This window comes from Ochotona princeps, chromosome 27 (genome assembly GCF_030435755.1).
Source record: "Ochotona princeps isolate mOchPri1 chromosome 27, mOchPri1.hap1, whole genome shotgun sequence".
Lineage (NCBI taxonomy): Eukaryota > Metazoa > Chordata > Mammalia > Lagomorpha > Ochotonidae > Ochotona > Ochotona princeps.
Window position 1 is genome coordinate 1,860,126 of NC_080858.1, and position 19,007 is coordinate 1,879,132.

The 19,007-nt window shown below is 50.3% G+C and overlaps 1 protein-coding gene across 1 annotated transcript in view; it reads right to left on the bottom strand.

Annotated features, from left to right (window-relative positions):
* Positions 1-19,007, bottom strand: part of MICAL3 (microtubule associated monooxygenase, calponin and LIM domain containing 3) — a 188,192-nt gene that overhangs the window by 36,092 nt on the left and 133,093 nt on the right. The window contains exon 21 of the mRNA XM_058656153.1: positions 5,657-5,852. Within this exon, the coding sequence (XP_058512136.1) occupies positions 5,657-5,852 (196 nt within the window). The remainder of the gene's footprint in view (positions 1-5,656; positions 5,853-19,007) is intronic.

Consider the following 19,007-nt stretch of genomic DNA (forward strand, 5'->3'; position numbering starts at 1 on the left):
ATTGGCAGATAAGAGAAAATGTAGTATTTATATAACAGGATATTTATTCATCCATAAAAAGGGATAGAATCCTGGAACCGGGGGCGAAATGGATGAAGCCAAAGGACTCTGTGTTAAGCAGAAAGAAGTTAGCTCATGGTCCTCCTCACATGTTTCAACTGACATCAGTAGATCTCAAAGACCAGAGGATGGGCGTGGCTGATGCTGTGGCTAGATGGCTGTCTGTGGTGACGGTGAATCGTACGGGTACAAGGCCAAGTCCCACCCTCGCTCCCTGCTAATGCCCCTGGGAAAGCAGCTAAAGATGGTCCTGTCCTTGGGTCTCTGCACACACACGGGAGGCCCAGAGGAAAGCTCCTAGCTCCCAGCTTGAGCCTGGCTCGCTCCTTGCTGCTGTAGCTATTTGGGAGTGAACCAGTGGCTGGGACGTGTCTCTCTCTCTCTCTCTCTGTAACTCTGCCTTTCAAATGAATAAACACATCTTAAGAAAGAAAAATGGAGGTGAGGAGAGAAGGGTGCGAGGAGGGGGGAGAAGTGGGGAGTTGCAGCAAAGCGCAGTGAGACGGGAGGAGTGAAGGCCGAGTTCCCCAGTGCACAGCTGACTCCTGCTACAACTTGTACGGGTCCTATGAAGAACCAGGAGACAGAAGTCCAAAGACTCCCAATAGAATCCCCAAGTGTCTGTGTGTATGATCGCTACCGATCAGAAAATTACCACGCACTGGCACCATGGACAACTTGGCATCTGGCTCTGAGCATTTTTACATTGTTTTTTTTTTTTTTTTTTTTTTTTACTGATATCACATCTGCCCTATTATGACTTTTTTGTGTGTGTGTTAGTATAGAATGTAACCCAGTTTCTCAATCGCCAGTGCTCAAACAGGAACTAAGGATCAAGATGCTGCTATGCTTGTCTTAAACCATCAGCAGGCACAGGGGAGGTCACCTTGTCCCTCCTCCAAGGCTGGGTGTGCCAGCGGCCTGTTCAAGGAAGCCCTAGCCTGTCAGCAGCAGCCGCCTGGCACTGCAGCCTCGTGCGGGAGGGCTGGTGTGTAAGGCGGCCTTGCTCTCCTGTGCCAGGCCATGAGGATGTGTGCATTGCTGCTGAGGCCAGCGAATGCGTAGCCTGCGACAGGGACAGGGAATCTCCACTCCGTGCTGCGTCACCCGGGCTGGTTTTCCGGCTGCTCAAGGAGCATGAGGGCAGGGGGAGCAATAAACCCCTTGCCTGTCCTTAGAGGTCCCGAGCTAAGCCTGCCTGCCGGAGGCCTCGGGACTTGCCCTGGAGAGCCAAGGCAGATGGACGTCCTCTGCCAGGGGCTGACAACTGCTCCTCCCGAGGCCCTATCGCATGGGAGTCAATGACACTGCCTGATGGTTCCCAGGACCTGAAACTCTGGGCGTGACCACCAGGATGTTGGGGGGAGGAGGCTGCAGTGAGGCAGACCCCGTGGGGCCAGCCTGGAAACTTCCCTCCCTCCCTTCCTTCCTCTTTTTAAAAGATTTATTTATTATTAGAAAGGCAGATACACAGAGAGGAGGAGAGACAGAGAGGTGGTTCACTCCCCAAGTGAGCGCAACGGCTGGAGCTGAGTCAACCCGAAGTCAGGAGCCAGGAACTTCCTCCAGGTCTCCCATATGGGTGCAGGGTCCCAAGGCTTTGGATCATCCTAGACTGCTTTCCCAGGCCACAAGCAGGAAGCTGGATAGGAAGTGGGGCCACCAGGATGTGAATTTGCACCCATATGGGATCCTGGCATGTGCAAGGCAAGGACTTTAGCTGCTAGGCTGCCGCACCGGACCCCAGCCTGGAAACTTTTCAAGTAGAAGGATGCCTATAGCCGAAAACACCAGTGCAGTCAATCCATTTAGTTCTCTAGCTCTGGGCGGGAAGACGAGCCTCCCAGGAGAGTGAGGGCCAGAACACATGGTCATCAAGATCCTGTTCTGTCCAAACAGGTGTTCATTCTCACAGGGGGAACAATGCACTGCCCCGTGTGGAACCTGCTCTCCTGAGAGCAGGTGTCGGGCTGCTGTGCCCCCAGCACCGCCAAGACAGGCTCACAAACCACGAAAGCCGGGCCAGGTTCCCCTGGCGAAGCCCCCGTCACGAGGTGCCGCCCCCTGCAGCTGGAAGAAGATCCAGCAGAGACCCCTTCCTGCTGTAAGCCATACTCAACTCGGCATCTTAAAGCATCTCCCTGAATTTCCCTTCCTGTGTTTTTGATTGAGGCACCGACAGGGTCAGGGCCTGGCAGAAGGAACAGAGCATGCATGTAGACTAGGTTACAATAAGATGGATCTGCTCCGCTTCAGTCCCAGCAAGGGCAGCGAGAGGACAGCACCCAGCAGCAGTGCCAGGGAGGGCTGCCAGCCCTGTCACGATGTGCAGGACGTGAGGTACTGGTATGGACTGGTTCACCTGGCTACACGGCACCCCGGGGAGAAGCTACAGTGCTTTCAGGGGAGCCTCAGGATCTCGGCCCATGTACGCGAGAAGTCAGGATTCCTAGCTGTGTTCTCCAAGAACATGAGAGTTCTCTACCCTCTGACAACTGTTCAGGATGAAGGTCACGGTTGAACTCCTGGCCGCCTGGGTCAGACCTCAGCAGGTGCAGAGCCGGGGTTCCTGCTGCGAATGGGGCAGAGTACCTGGGGAGAGTACATTCCAGAAGACAGACCGCGTCCTTCTGTCCTGCCCAGCCACGCCCTGGGTCCCCTGCATAAACCGTGTGAATGTGCCACTACTAAGCAGGTGGCTGGATTCCTCACCCGATGAAATTCAACCCAGGCTGAGAGCAGCATCCTGCTTAGCAAGCCTCGCGCTGCTGACTCTGCAGGAATGGTGGGCTGGGAGGACGCAGCAGTGAGAAGACTATTAGACTCGAAAGAGTGGCTTTCTCCTACAGTGCTATATTCACAGGAGGTGAGGTTCCAGACCTGAGCAACAGAAGCGAGGTACCTGGGCTGCCCTCAATCTTTGTGTTTACCAGGCTGAGTTCTTCAGCACAGGCAGTTGTGGGGAGGAATGATGGTGAAATCCTAAGGTGAGTTCTCCGGGACCTAGCCATTTGGCCTCGCCACAGAGAACCGACGCTCAATTTCCAGGTCTCCAGACGACGCCCCCTCCCCGCCCCCCACCTTGAGAGTCTGTAATAAGGCTGGAAGGCCTTGCCTGACTGACAGCAGGAACCCCATGGTAAGACTCACCTGGGTGGGCATCACAAATAGACACCCCGCCTTCACCCCAACAATTCCTCCTGCAGGGCAGGAATCACTTTTTTCGCATGTGTGCCAGGCAGTGTTTGTCACTGGGAGAATCTGCAAAACTGTGTTCTCTGGACCACAGCACCACCACCTTGGTGCCATGACAATCAGTGCTCAAGTGCAGAGTCGGCTTACGATGCCCCAGAATGCGGCAAGTGTGAGCCAAGACCAATTTCTGGCACTTCACCCACCTGCTCACGGAAAGCAGTGTGAGAATTCCTGGGCCTGAGAATGAAATAGAAAGATCTTCTCCCCGCTGATACACTCCCCAAGTGGCTGCAATAGTCAGAGCTGAGCCGATCCAAAGCCAGGAACCAGAGTCATCCTCCGGGTCTTTGGGCCATCCTTGACTGTTTTCCCAGGACACAAGCAGGGAGCTGTACGGGAAGTGGAGCAGCAGCACCCACAAAGCAGCACCCATATAGATGTTGGCCCATGCAAGGCGAAGACTTTGGCCACCAGGCTACTGCACCGGGCCTGGTCACTCTGCCTTTCCGATAAATTTATTAAAGAGAAAAAAAGAAGGCTACACTGTTTTTCATCTTCAAGTCTAACAACTCATCAAAGCACCAAGAGTTGAAAATGTACCCAACTGTGTGTTTGGTGCTACAGAGAAGAAGGAAAAAAATGTGGGGTACAGTTTTTGCATCTTTCAGCTTCCAAATGCACCTGCTTCCCTGGGTTCTTTGCTTCTGAGAGGCCATTTATCACTCTGCAGAGCATCGCATGGTGTTTTTAAATTCAAATTTAAGTGAGACAGGGAAGTTTCCTGTACTGCATAGATGATGGCTGCCCATTCCACGCTACCGCTGCTTCAATACACCCTATATGTACCCTACTAGAAATGCTCTAATTCTAGCCTTCTGGGAATGCTGCTCCTTGCCTTTCACACTTGATCAATTGTGGCGAGGAAGACCTGTGACGGTACTTGAGGGGGTACTGAGCCCTACTCACCCCAAGTCAAGCCATCCCCCTACCAGTGGTTCCTAACAAGCATCTCCCATCCCCACCAGCGGTCCCTCCCTGCAGTGCAGCAGGGTGGGTGCAGCCTTCACAGGTGCTCTGACACGACCTGTCGAGATATGTGACAATGATGGGGCTGCAGGTAGCAGCGGGGAGCTGTCCTGGGGCCAGCCTGAGAAGTGGTTGGTTCCTGTAGGGCACATCCAATGCCAAGGCTGAGGGGGTGGAATGCAGCCAGAAGTAGTAGTGGCCAGCAAACACACTCAGGGAAACATTCTTGGGCCTTAAAACAACAAAAAACCAATTTTCTGCTTTCCTTATTCCCTTGTATTCAGCACTGCAGACTAATGTGTCTAGTACAGGATTCCAATGCTCTCAAGCGTCAGCCTGAAGCTGCCCTGTTGGGGCTGCTGGGGGAGCTCCCGCACCCTGCGTGGGTTTCCCCTGCACTTCCAGCTGCTGTGTGTGGACCCTGGAGGTTCTGGCACACAAGCCAGCTGTGACAGTGGGTTGGTGGGAGTGGGTGGGGAGAGGGTTGGGAATATGTCCCCCCCATTGTTTAATCAGAATGGAACACTGGGATTGGCCTGTGTGAAGCCACGGCTGCTGAGTACGGTGCGTGAGACAAGCTGTCTGCCCCTCTATTTACAGAAGGGCAAAGGCGGCCCACAGAGGCGCAGTGGCCTCCCCAGGACTGCAGGGTACACCAGGGGTGAACTGCTTCCTACTGGGCTGCGGTGCTCCTCCGCGGGACTGCTCCCAAGCGGCCACTGCTTAACTTTACTGTCCACCCCGCGGCTCAGTCTCATCCTGCCAATGGCTTTGTAAACAGCTTGATGGCGAAATCTGTGGGCTTGGTGTTTTTCTGTGAACCTTCTTAATGATTTACAGCACGCTAGAGACATGGTAGATGTTCAGCAAACACTGAGTCTGTGAATGAAGTCCAATGGGTGAGATCCCTCCTGGCTGAAAAGACAAAGATGCGAGGCCCCTAGCTAGGATGGGGGAGAAAGGCCTCTTGGCTTCCATCGAGGAAAGTTGATTGAATCTTGGCTCGAGTTTTAGTCCCCATCAGTGTTCCTACCTCTAAGAGAATGAATACTCACTGCTGTCCATTTGGCAGAGGTCTCGCGTGCAGGACAGGACAAGGGCACAGTGGGCAGGATGCCTACCGGCCCGTGGCTAAGTAACATACAGGTGCTTACACATGCCAAGCACTGTGGCATATCCTGCAGCCAGCTCGCTTCCCCTCTCATGGGTTCTGGGAGGAAGGTACTCATTCCCAAACAGAGGCACACAGAAGATATTTAACAGGTTGTAAGCGGGAAGAGCCAACCTGAGACAGTCTGGCTTGGACCCCAAGCTATAACAAATTGCTGTTCCCCTCCACCCCCCAGGTAAGGTTGTTTCCTTGGCACAGACTGACCTGCTGGCCACATCCTCCTCGGTGCCCTTGTCCAGTACGCTGCTCAGGTTGTGCTCGGCCTGCGTCTCCTCGGGTACCTCCTCCAGTTCCTCCGCCTGCCTCACGGACAGGCGGTAGTTCTCCAGCTCAATGCGCTCCGGAGTGCCCCTCAGCCGCTTGGCAATGCTGGGCTCCTCCAGGCCGTTCACGCTTGACCCTGCAAGATGAACAGAGGGGCCGAGTTCTGATGCTGAATGATGGCCACAGGATGACAGGAGAGGTGTGATCCGAGAATCCACCCACAAGCTTGGCTGAGTTCCTGCGGGAACTGGGCAACAGGAGAGGCAAGCACGGGGCACCCCGAGGTAACCACCCTCCTCTCTCTGGGAAATAACCGAGGGGCGATGGAAACTCAAAAAAATGCTGCGATTTGTGGAGGCCAGGAAAGGATGCTGTGGGAGTAGAGAGAAGTTCACCAAGCAGCAGAAAGAAGGCTGCCTGGCCATGGCTACTTCTCCAGCTGAGTGGTGTTCACTTGCTTTGTCATTGGAACCCCAACCAGGTCAAGGGAAGAGAGAACCCAAGTGGGAATGTGATGGAGACTTTGGCTAGCTCTCAAGGGGCTCTTCTGGAGTGCAGTCTGAGGGCGTCTGGCTCCTGATCTGCAGAACTCCGTGCCTTGCGGACTTACTGTATCCACAGTTGGAGGCACGGCTAATACTGTGTGCTGAAGAGGGACACCCTATGGGTGAGGCTACACCTACGAAGGCGGAGACCAAGCCTAACTGCAGGGGGGCGGGGCGCAGTATCACCCATCTTTCCAATGTAAGGGCACACGTTCCCCACTGTAAACATCCTTCCCTTGCCTGCATGTGATGCCCTGCTCCCAGCATTCCCACCCAGTGCTCTGAGATCCCAACCACAACCCTGAGTCAGTGCACTGCATCATAACCTGGGGTCCTTCTGTCCTGTGTTCTTTCCTTTCTGTTTATTTGAACGGGTCGAGGGGTGGGGAAGAGAGAGAGAGCCACACAGCTGGGGTTGGGCCAGGCTAAAGTCAGGGGCCAGGGGCCCACGTGGGTGGCAGGAACCCACCACCTGGGCCATGCTCTGCTAGTTCTCCTAGGCCAACAGCGGGATGCTGGTTGGAAGTGGAGTAGCCAGGATTCAAACTTGTGCCCACATGGGATGCCAGTACTGAGGCAGTGCAACTGTGCCCACTATACCACAATCCTGGTTCCAAGAGGGTGATCTTTCTTAAAATTTCACCATTCCTGCTCCGGGATCACTGTTTTCTAATTATTCTATTTTTGAGTACCATTATGGATGCAAGGATTTTTTCAAAACCTTAAAACACTGTATTTAAATATTGTGTTTTATTACTTTTAGTTTTTTATTTCTACCTGGCGCAATAGCCTAGCAGCTCAAGTCCTCACCTTACATGTGCTAGGATCTCATATGGGCCCCGCTTCCCATCCCTGCTCCCTGCCTGTGCCCTGGGAAAGCAGTCGAGGATGGCCCAAAGCCTTGGGACCCTGCACCTGCATGGGAGATCCAGAAGAGGCTCCTGGCTCCTGGCTTCTGATTGGCTCAGCTCTGGCTGTTGCAGTCACTTGGGGAGTGAATCAGCAGATGGAAGATCTTCCTCTCTATCTCTCCTCCTCTGTCTATCTGACTTTCCAATAAACATAAAATAAATCTTAAAACAAAAATACTCAAGACCACGATGGAGTTCCAGGTTCCTGGCTTTGGGCTGGTCCAGCCGGCTGTTGCAGCTATTTAAACAGAAACCATCAGATGCAAGATTTTAATCTCTAACTCTGTCTCTCCCTTGGCCATGTTGCCTTCCAAATAAACAAAATAAAATCCCACAAAAAGATTTGGGGATCAAGCGCTCAGCACAAGGCCCTTCGGGGGACACCGAAACTCTCGTCAAACCAAAGGTTCTCTTTTGATCTACAACAGTCCCGACCGCCCTTGTTACTGTCATTCTGGATGCTCCTTCCCGTCTCGAGCTTCGCCAGAAGAGACAAGCATTTTTTCTTCGGTCTTTCCACTGTACTAGCTGCTAGACTCCACCAGTGACTGGCTGAATGAGCCCAGAAAAGGTGTGCAACTACTCAGAGCGTATTTCCTGGTCTTTAAAGGACAGACCCAAGGTCATTGTCTAGGGACTTCTGAGTGCCAAATGAAATTATACGCATACATTCACGGAAGGGCATGGTACCTCGGCTTCCTCCTTTCCCTCGGCTTAGCGTATCAGCAGTGTGCAGGGTGAAACACATACTGATGGTGAGTAGTGTTTTCGTCACCAAGTTTGTGCGTGTTCCTGCACGGGGATGTCATGTACTGTACACAGTATTTGACAAAGAAAGCAGGCGTGAGAGCAGTGTAGGCCAAGACCCCACACACGAGGACTGTTGGGTTTTGACTTCAGGAGAGCAGATCTGACGTGACAAAGAGGAAGAACTTATACCGACCAGGGCACGTCACTGACTTCTGCGGCATTCTAAGCTCTGAGAGAGAACGCTGGGCTTTGGTACAGAGCATCATACCAGGCCACACTGGGGTGCCAGGTGGTCTGCCAGGGAAAGGCTGATTAAAGGTGATGCGATTTCTGTGGCCTACCGGGCCACATACACAATGTTTCGGAGTTCAGCACTTCCATGGTATACAATGTTTTCAGTCTCTTAGTCATGGCACAAGAAGAAGCTTTTCTGAATTAGTGCCACGTTCGTGCGACCCAGGTATAGGTGTAATGATGCGGTCTGAACATAAAACCTTGGATTTTCCTGGGCCTTGTGCCCAAGCCCATTTGCCCTTGGAGGTGTCCTTTGAGACGTCTCTGCTCTAATCTTCAACAGTGAGCTCTGAGCTCAGCGATGGTGGTGCGAAGGTAGGACATTTGGAAGATCAGAACCGATGTGGATTCCAGGTAATCGCAAAAAGGAGTTGGGGCACAGCTGGTGAAGTCCAACTTGACATTCCCCGAAACGTCCAGCCAGGCTATAACAGGTGTTCATTTCTTGACATCTCTCGTCTTGTGTAATCTTGCTCCTTACCAAAGCCCACTGTCTCAAAGAGCAGAAAGCTAAGCAGTCCCTGATGAAACCACAATTTGATTCTTCTGATCGCATTTTTGACAACTGCCCTTAAACAGAAAGCGGATAATAAAGGGACATACGGGCCTAGCACGATGGCTCAGTGGCTAAAGCACTGTGTTACATGTGCCGGAATCCCATAAAGGTGTAAGTTCATGTCCCGGCTGGTCCACTTTTCATCCAGCTCCCTGCTTGTGGCCTGGGAAAGTAGTCGAGGACGGCCCAAAGCCTTGAGACCCTGCACCCGCATGGGAGACCCGGAAGAAGTTCCTGGCTTCGGACTGGCTTAGGTCTGGCTGTTGGGGCCATTTGGGGAGTGAATCAGTGGACAGTGGATCTTTCTTTCTTTCTCTCTGTAAATCTGCCTTTCAAAGATTCCAAAATAAGTGACTCACTTTGTTTTAAAGGGACATACAACAATTACCTAAGCATGAGCTTTCCAGGACTCTACCAATATGGAATAAAAAGCAAAATTTCTTTTCTTTTCTCATTTAGCTGAAAGGTAGGGAGAAAGAAAGAAAGAGAGAGCGAGAAGGAGAGAGAGAAACTCTCCTACCTTCTGGCTTCCTCCCCTCTCCCCCAATACCCATAGCATCCGGGGCTGGGTCAGGTCAAAGGTCGAAGTCAAAAGTCTGGAACTTCATCCAGATTTCCCATGTGGATACAAGGACCCAAGTGTTTGAGCATCACCTGTAGTCTTCTAAGGTATACATCAGCCGGAAGCTGGGACTGGAAGCAAAGCCAGAATTTGAATGTAGGCATTCTTATACAAAATGTGGGCGTTCCAATGGTATGTTAACTGTTGGGCCCCAAAACCTGAACTTCTAGAATCTTAACAGTTAACGTGTTAAGATAACTGCAGATTATGCTGGAGTGCCTGAGCTGAATTCCTGGTTTTGGCACTTGGCTGTGGCTTCCCGCCTCAGAGGCAGTTGTGATGGCTCCAGTATCTGGATTCCTGTTATCCACATGGGAGATGCAGATTGAACTCCTGACCTCTGGATTTGGCCTGACCCAACCCTAACTATCGTGGGCCTTTAAGGCACAGACCACTGGAGTGTGCTCTGTGTCTCTACAAACAAACTAAAACCAATGCTTCTTTCAGCTCGAAAAAGAAGAAGAAAAAAACCAAAACAAAACAGAAAAAAAAAGATCACTTTCGGGAAAGCAAATCAGTTACACTCATTGATTCAAACTCAAGCAATTTTAACGTCGAATGAAGAAGCGCATTCATGTAGAACATTGCTCTAGAAGTGATGTCTGCTTGTAGTTGGGAACACATAGTGTTAGCTAGAAATTCTGCTAGGACCTCAGGAAGTACAGCAGATCAAAACCATCTACTCTTCTAAAGCTGCAGAGAGTCCTGGGGGGAACACTACGGCGGATGGAGGCAGGCGGTGCCATGGGCGTGCGTCCGAAAGCCAAGAGCCCACCCAGGGGATAAGCAGTAAGCCAGCTTAGGAGAAGGTTCTGTGAAGCTGATACTGTCATCCCGTCACTGAGGTCGCCAAAGTCCGGGGACATTAAGAAAGCACCAGAGAGCAACAGAGTCGAGGTCTGAGTCCAAGGACGAAAGCAATCATCCCAAAGACATTGGATGTGAAGTAAGGGTACATTTTCTTAGGGTCCCTTTCTGTGTTCCACGCTGGGAGTTTTTAATACCATCATCACCTCCTCACTGGAATCCGTAAGGTGAGGGACACAGAGCTGCACCACCGCCTTGGAGCAGAGAACAGGACACCTGTCAAAACAGACGTTTTCCCTCCAAGTGGTATTATTTCTCTTGGGGCTCTCCCTGGCAGCTCTGCAGTCTCATGGGCCACCAAGCAGCAGTCGTTGGCAGTCGAAGCCCAGAGCCTGGGCCCTTGGGAAGAAGGAATGGTGGTTTCATCCTGTGCTTGGCTACAACCAACATAAAAGAACCAGAAATGTTCAGCTCACTCAGACACCAGTCCCCCAGACAAAGGGAGACTGAGACCACACAAACCTTCCAGAGATGACTCGTTGCGCATTGTCAAAACTGAGGTGGGAAGGGCTTGAGTTGCCTCCATGGTTCCAGGCCTCAAGGTTTGACCCTGCCTGGGACCTCCAACAATGACGAGGGCCCAGGGAAGTCAAATTTGTCCAGAGGGAAGGTGACGCTCGGAGAACACTTGGCAAGGATCCAAAACTCAACAGTTCCCTAAATACGTCAAACATGTGCAGTATATAAACTCAAAATGTGATGGAAATTTTGTAAAAAGAAGTAGATCAATGGAATCAGCATCCTTGAGTCTCTGTTTGGAGCAAGGGACTAGCCCTCAGACGAGCCACATGGGCATGATATAACAGGAGAGCAAAAGAGGTGGAGTGACCCCAAAACCCTGTGACAGAGGCAGCACCCATCTCCATTTCCAGCCTTGCCCCATCCCTCAGCAACAGGTGCAAGGGTTTGGCAAAGACACTGTCAGGGAAAAGGTATAAAAAGCAGCTGCCGGATTCTGATCTGGAAAGTAAAAGTACAGGCAACTTAAGAAAACTCATGGAAAAATGAGCTTAAAAGGGAAGTTCATTTGAATGCACAAAAAACCAAACCCATGCATAGATAGGTCCGTAAAACATTCACGAAAAAAACCATAGTGTGGAAAAACTACGCATGGTCAAACAATTTTTTGTACCCCAAAAGAAACATTTTTTCCCCCCACGAATGTTTTCAACTTCCCTTTTCTAGCCATTTGGAGCAGGCTCACAACCAAGACACCCCTTAGCCCTTGACTTCACATACTTAGGTACGAGAGCAATCACACAGGAACTGCCTGGCTCAAAGACTGGGAGTCATTCCCAACGCCGGCTCTGAAGTCAGGGCGGACAGAGCTCAGGTCACGGGGAGGGCAGTGACAGCTTCACACACACCAAAAGGAAACAGCTCCCAGGATCTGGGCTGCATCCTAAATAGGAAAAAAAGACTCTAGGCCTGCCCTGAGACTCTGTTTTGGAACTGTCACTGCTTACATGAGCCCCATATATCATCCGGGAAGAAATATTTTTCCTAGCAGGACAACCTGCTCTCAGCTGATGTGCGGGAGCTGCCGGAGGCCTTTAATTGCATCCCTCTGACTGTCTGCCTTCAGGGTGTCGGGGGTGTGGATGGTGACCTCCCAGAGCCCCAGCAGGCACCTCTTCATCCCATGCCTTCTGCCCGAGAACTAGGAGGGGACAATCTCTGAGGACATCAGGGCTTTGGGCAGCTGTGAAGCTGAGTCTGAGGACCACTGAGGGTGTCTGCTTCCTTGGTTTCACAGGTAAAAATGCCCTCAACAGAGACTGACTTCCACTCCGTTTTCCTCTCTGTAAGTAGAGCAGCTGCAGGGATCCATCAGTCAGCAATGCAACAGATACTCACTGAGCACCTACTCCAGCCAGGCACTGTGCCAGAGAGCTCTGGCCTGGAGAAGCCTGTGTTCTCATGCAGCGTGGATGTCACCATGTACCCACTGTCCCAGAGTCAATGGTGGCCACGCCAGTGAGGAGGAACACTAGGGTTTGAAATGACTATTGCATCTGAGGACAGAAATTCTCCTGCCATTGTGGAAGACAGAGATTATTTTCAGAGTTCCCTTTATTTCTCTGATGAAAGAAACTGCTGGATATGGGCCTGCCATTGCAGCACAATCGGTTAAGCTATAACACTGGCATCCCATATGGGAATACGATTAGAGTCCCAGTTGTTCCATTTCTAGTCTGGTTCCCTGCTAATGTGCCTGGGAAAGCAACAGAGATGCTCCAAGTGCTTGGGTCCCTGCCGTCTGAGTGGGAGGAGACCCTGAAGCTCCTGATTCCTGGCTCCAGCCTGGCACAGCCCTGGTTGTTGCGGGCCTCTGTGGAGTAAATTAGTGGAAGGAAGATCAGTCATTCTCTCTCTCTCTCACTCTCTCTCTCTCTCTGTAACTTCCCATTCCAATAAATAAATAAATAAATAAATAAATAAATAAATAAAATATTTATTGGATATTTGTGATGTGACTTCTGTTTTAAGAGAGATTAGCTGACTCAGTTGCCATCCCCTCATGCCCACCCCAAGCCAGGCCTGAGCTGAGCTAGGGGCCAGGTCCAGATAGAGGTCCTGGTAGGAGTGGGTGTGCTAAAGGATGGTGAAAGCTAATGGGGTGTCACTGGGCTGGCAGCATGCAGCTGAGCCCCCAAACTCATGGTAAAGTCTGTCAAAAGCAACCCACTGCCCAAATCAGTGCCCTCACCAACACACACACAAGTCCCCCTGAGAAACCAGGTGGTCTTCCCCACACACAGCCCCAGCCACTGCAAGGCAGTAGGGGACTGTACCCTTCACTCGGCTGCTTTCCTCCTCCTCCGGCTGGAAAGGACACAGTTTCTACACTCTGCTGCTCCCTCATCCACTGGGATACGGGGATGAGCTCATGGCAAGGGTGGCTGTTCTGAAACGCAATCAGTCTGACCCAGAGATAGTTTCCTATTTAGGACACGGCCCTGGGTCCAGCGCTCTACTCCCCTTTGGCATGTAAAAGGTTGCAGCTGGACCCCAACTGACTTGAGTTGAGCAAGAGATCACAGTCAAGAATTAGCCTGGAAGTTAGTTCTCAATGTTGCTGCTTTGCTTCGGAAAGTGGGTAGGGCGAAATCCACCCAAGGCGAGTGCCATCCTGACTTATGAGTCTAAAATAACAACAGAATGAGTCACTCCCTGCCTTTGGGGAGACCACACTCCCTGAGTCACACTGGACATTATCTGTGACTGTGGGAAGGGGCATTCACCAACGTTTAGGAGCCTAGAACTCCACTCCAGGTGGAGGTAGACAGGCCTCCTGTGCTTGGCAAGCTGTGCTTTTCCTCCTCTGTTGCCCCTGGGTTCGCCTGCTTTTGCAGATTCTGCTTGAGCAAGCTCATGTCAGTGATACCTTCCACAGTGACTTTCTCATCCTAGGAGGGCACTAAACACTTTACAAGTACAAAAGCTGGGTGCAGAAAGGAAGCCCCCGATGACGAGGGCATTCCCGCCTCACATCACCACCCTCCATGTGCCTAGCAGGGCTTCCTGTGGGGAGTGGGTACCTGTCCACAGAAGGTCTCCAAGTTTGTAATGGCAAGAGGGGTTGTGAAGCAGGTGGTGGAGAGATGAGTGGAGACTCTTGTCTAGCGACCAGGTGTACCGACACAGCATTCCCTTGATTAACTGGAGATCTAGTTTTGGAAGGGAACGGAAACAGCTCGCAGCGACGCCCACAACCACCACCTGCTACTCATGCCCACCTGAATGATACTCTGTGTTCACCTGCTTAAGAGACTTGTCTGGAAAAGAATCTTGAGTGTGTAAGGGAGTGAGGTACTACACGAGAAGACAGCCGTTCAGAATAAAGGCTGTTGGGCTGAGGGGCTGACCAGGCTCAGGACCCTATCCAAGGAGGGATGCTGCAGAAATCAGTAGCAGTGGGAGAGCGGCTTCAATTCTCCAGTTTCCCACAAAGCACTCATCTGTGCACTGATTCCAAGGCAAAAATAGGCTCCTTCCTCCCGCCTGCACAGCAGCCATGGGTATAGCTGAGGTGGGGTTGGGTGTATGTGAAAATCAGGCGTAAACCTTGGCTCAGCCCAAGAGAAAGCACATCACCTCTCACCCAGACTTTTGATGACCGGGTTAGATGCTAAGCATTCAGCTTAATGTAAACCCTTAAGTAAGATTGTTTATGCTCCTGTTAGGATAGTGAAGAAACTCCATGATGTCATGGAGTGCGTGGGTTACTTCACATCACATCCATGTAGGCTGAAGAAAAACTAATGCTAAATTTGGCCATGCACTTTGGCAGAAATTTAACGATGCCCTAAAAGAACTGGCATGCCATGCAGGACATTTGCTAGTCTACGCTGCTATAGGTTAGGTATACGTGCCGGTATGCCAGCCAGCCGTCACCACCACTCAGCAAGCACAAACGAGCGTGGGAGACCACCAGTCACGAGCAACAATGCTCACCCATTCTCTCACTCCGAGTGTTCCAGGAATCCCCTCCAGTGGTAACCACAGTTAGTATTCCTCAATACTTCCAACTAAACAAGCTCCATGCAGGCTTTGTACAAATAATCTAACTGGGTAGATAGAAGGCATCCCACCTTAATGTTCTGGAATTTTACAGAAGGAGAAACTGGGGCCTAGAGAGGTCATGGTCAGAGGAGGCAGAAGGAAGACTTGGTGAATGCCTTCTGTTCTCAAGATTCATATGAGCTCAGATCCAGCCAAGTCCTCTGGAATTCTTCCCATTTTCCATAAAGTGGCCTGCCTTCCCCAGGTCCGTCATAGCACCCATCTGCTCAAGGAGTCTCTCTGAAAGCATTTCTGTGCCTGCCCCCTTGACAGAGTCAAAGCAAAATTGTCCCATGGAATGACAGGCCCCTTTGGCCCGAGACCTGAAAGTTAGTCTTTAAGCTGAGTTTAAAGCAGTACAAAGTTGAATAGATATTTCTAGACTGTTGTGTTACAGATGTTCTGGCTCTAAAAGAGGTATAAAATCCTGTCCCTCTTCCCCAAAAGGCCACAGCAGGTAGCTGTTCACGAGGGCTGTAAGCAGCAATTGTCAAATCTGTAAGTCCAATGATCACTAGGGCCTTTCAAAAAAGCATAATAAAATATGATGCTGAAGGAAAAAAAAGCCAACAGGTTCACATGTTAGCAGCAATTATAGTTGGCCCTGGGGGACAACAAACATCTCCAAATAATTCCCCCACCCTCCAGTGGCTGGCAGGTGAAGTGTCTACCCAGAACAACAGAGCAAGGGGCTGCTCCAGGCTCACTTCCAACAATGTAACCTGCGGTTTGGTTTTATTTTAGACGACCAAAAAAAAAAAAAAAAAAAAAAAAAAAAAGAGGGTTGATATGAAGACAGCTGAAAGTTTATTTTGTATTATTTATGATTAATTTAGACGGTTATTATTCTTGTCCTGAATTCCTTTGGACTTCTTCCCTTCATATGTTCGTGGTGGATTGCTTTACTTTTTCATCTACTAGGTTTCCAAAGGTACATTCCTGGGATTGTGGCCAAACAAACTGGGACAATAATGGAATGCATACTCACTGCTGATTCAGGACATTCAAGCAGGTTTAGGAAACCGAATTATGCAGCTAAATATACAGTGTTCTGCTCACTCAGTGCTGTCTTGTCCAGACTACGGCGAGCATATGAGGCAAGCCGTGGTATACGGGGGTGCACGGCACTCCGCACCCTCAGTACAGAGCCACCCTGACTCTGTGCCCATTAGTAAGAGGGTGCCTTTTCCTTTTAAAATACTTTTTAAGTACTAATATATAAGAGAACAGATTGCATGTATTTCACAGATGCAATTCCAAGAATATATTTGCCTCCCTCCCTCTCTTTCCTAATTTTTACAACAATGCATTTTCAATTCACTTTACGATCGCAGGGTTAGTGCTCCACTGGCAAGTTTTCTTGTTCCTGATGCTGTTTCCTATGAGTTAGTATGGCAAAAGCTCCAACGGCAAACGCACCAGCACGGATCACAGGGGATGAGCAGGGACAACAGAGTTAGCGCATCTCGCACTTCACTCTATTTTGACCTGAAGACAATACTTCTGTAGGGAAGAGGCCTCTCCTGGCTGTGTCTAGAGACAGGCCCTCGGTACAGCTTTTCCGCAGCACAGATGATGGCTGCTGGTTCTTGCTCAGTCCATGGATCCCCCCGCCCCCCGACCTGGGGCACCTGCCGCTGCCTGGCCTCGGATTCCAAAGACTTGTCAGCTTTGGGTTTCCCTGGAGTCATCTTCCCTGCACCCCATGACCCAGAGTTATGGTGCTTCTCCCAGTGCCAGTTCCCTACAAAAGGAGAACCCAGGGATATGGAAGGCAGGTGCTAGTTTAGGTTAGCTTACATCAGACTCAACTCTAGGAAATCTTTTTTTTTTTTTAACTCTAGGAATTCTTACAAGAAGAACCTATTGACCAGTGTTTCGTTGGTAAAGTGGTCAGAAACAAATTTTCTAACTGCTTTCTTTCCAAATTCTTTCTACATTCTTAGTTCTAGAAAATAGGAAACCAAGAATAAATAAGCTATCAGAGGTAACAATGCTGCTTGGAGAGAAGCCTGTCCTGGTGAGTTCTATCCACTCACACTTCCTGGTTCCTAGGCTTCGATGCCCACTGGATTCCCTTCTTGGGAATCATGCAGCATTCCTGGCTTCAATGACCTTGACAGAACCAGAGAACATCTTTCATTCGTTCTCTGTCAGTAAACAGCCATGGTTTTCCTGAGTGCTGGTTCAGGAAAACCAAGACACACTAAGGTTCTGATTTATTCTGGTGCCTTTTAGGCCCTGGCCAGGTAGTGCCGAATCATCTTCATTCAGCAGCATCTGTCCCTAGGACAGCACAGAACTCTCACCTGAGCAGTGGAGTTCACCTTTTCTGGGGAACTGATGCTGGCAGAACACAGGAACAGGGAGACATACGGTATCCAAAACTTACAGAAGGTTTTAGACTTAGGACCTTGACTACTTCTGAAGTCACAGATCGACTTCATAGAAAAACAACAACCAACAGTGTGAGAGGCTGGAGTGGAGGTACAGCGGCTTAAGCTGCTGCCAGAGATCCCTGCATCCTGTAGCACAGTGCCATTTTGAGTACTGGCTACTCCACCTCTGGCTGAGTTCCCTGTGAAGGCACCTGGGAAAGCAGCAGAAAACAGCGTAAGTGCTTGAGCCCCTGCAACCACATGGTAGAACCGGGTGGAGTTCCCGGCTCTGGCTTTGGTCTGACCTAGCCTCCACATCTGGGGAATGAAATTGTAATGGGATATCTTGCTCTCTCCCTCACTGTCTCTTCTTGTCCGCCATTCTGGTTTTAATAAATAAATCTTTTCCAAATATGAAAGACAGTGTCAGGTGAGGGCTTAAAAAACAAAGGTTAAACTAACTAGGAAATAGTGCTAAGATGGGAACAATCCTCACATTTTAGAGTCATGAAATAAGGACATTAGTCAGTGCCACCCTATTAAAATAGAATCACCATATTGCTTGGATAGGAACAGAAAGGAATGGAGGTGAAACAAACATAAAAGGCCAAATTTTCAGATTTTTTCCAGAAACTATCCTAGCATGACCCCAAGAGTCTGTGGCAAGGCAGAGCTGGGGCCACACACTCCCTCTCTACTGAAGAATATTGCAAATGTTCCCCTTTTATGGTGACAAGGGCCATGAGTCTATTTCACCTACGGAGAGCACTCAGACTACAGGTCTACATCACTGTAGACTTGTGAGAAAAAGGACAGACACAGCAAGCTTGTGCTTGAGTGGTTCGAATGAGGGTGTGGATGTTGACAGTGATTCAACTTCCTGCCCACTGTCCTTCTTGAAGACCCTTTAAAGCACCTCAGAAATATCCAGAAAACGTTCATAGCTGTTTATGCAGAGCGTTGTAGAAATTGGCTTGCAGGAAGTAAAAGGGAGATGGTGCTGTTTACGTGACTGGTGAAACCCGGAAGTAATTGAGAATTGCATTTGCCTGCAGGCCCTCCTCCCTTTCCAGGCCAGGGGAAGGTATTTCTGTGGAGAAGCCTCTCCCAGGACGTTAAGCGGTGTGGGGACAAGGAGCGATTGTAAAGACAGAGGCGTATGCAGCCAACACACACAGGCGAAGATTCTGGGCAGTGATGTAGACAGGAACTCAGCAGGCCCATGACTTCAACCTAGCACGGGTGCCAATGCGACTCCCTCCTCCTCACTCATGATGACTAAGAGACCTGTTGGCACTTGCGGAGATTTGGCTGGCTGTGAGGTGCAAGGCTGGTTCTGGAGTCCTGAGTTTTAGAGCTTCGTGGAAGGGACTGGAATTGGGTGCTTCCTGAAACCTCTGCTGGACCATTACAGAGACAGTTCCCACCGAAGCACCTGTCTCCTGCTCTACCTCGGGAGGGACATCTGTGGGACCTGGAACATCACCTTGCTCTGTTTTTTTCACATGAAAGGGTGGCCCATTTTCCTCACCTGCTACACCATTCTACCCAGAGAGTGTCTGAATTAGGGAAATGGCTACGGAACTTAAGAGAAGGTAGAGAAGGAATGGGTTTCGTTTCAGAAAGAAACTGAGTCCCAAAGGGAATTTTCTGGGGTCTTCCCAATGGTAGGCACAGAACCACAGCTGTTGCCACCTGTCAGGTCATGGAGGCTCACCACCCTTACTGCTGGCAGCTGGCAAGGCCGCGAAGGTTTACAATTTGAAAACCGCAAACATGTATGTCTGCATTCTTATCAAAGA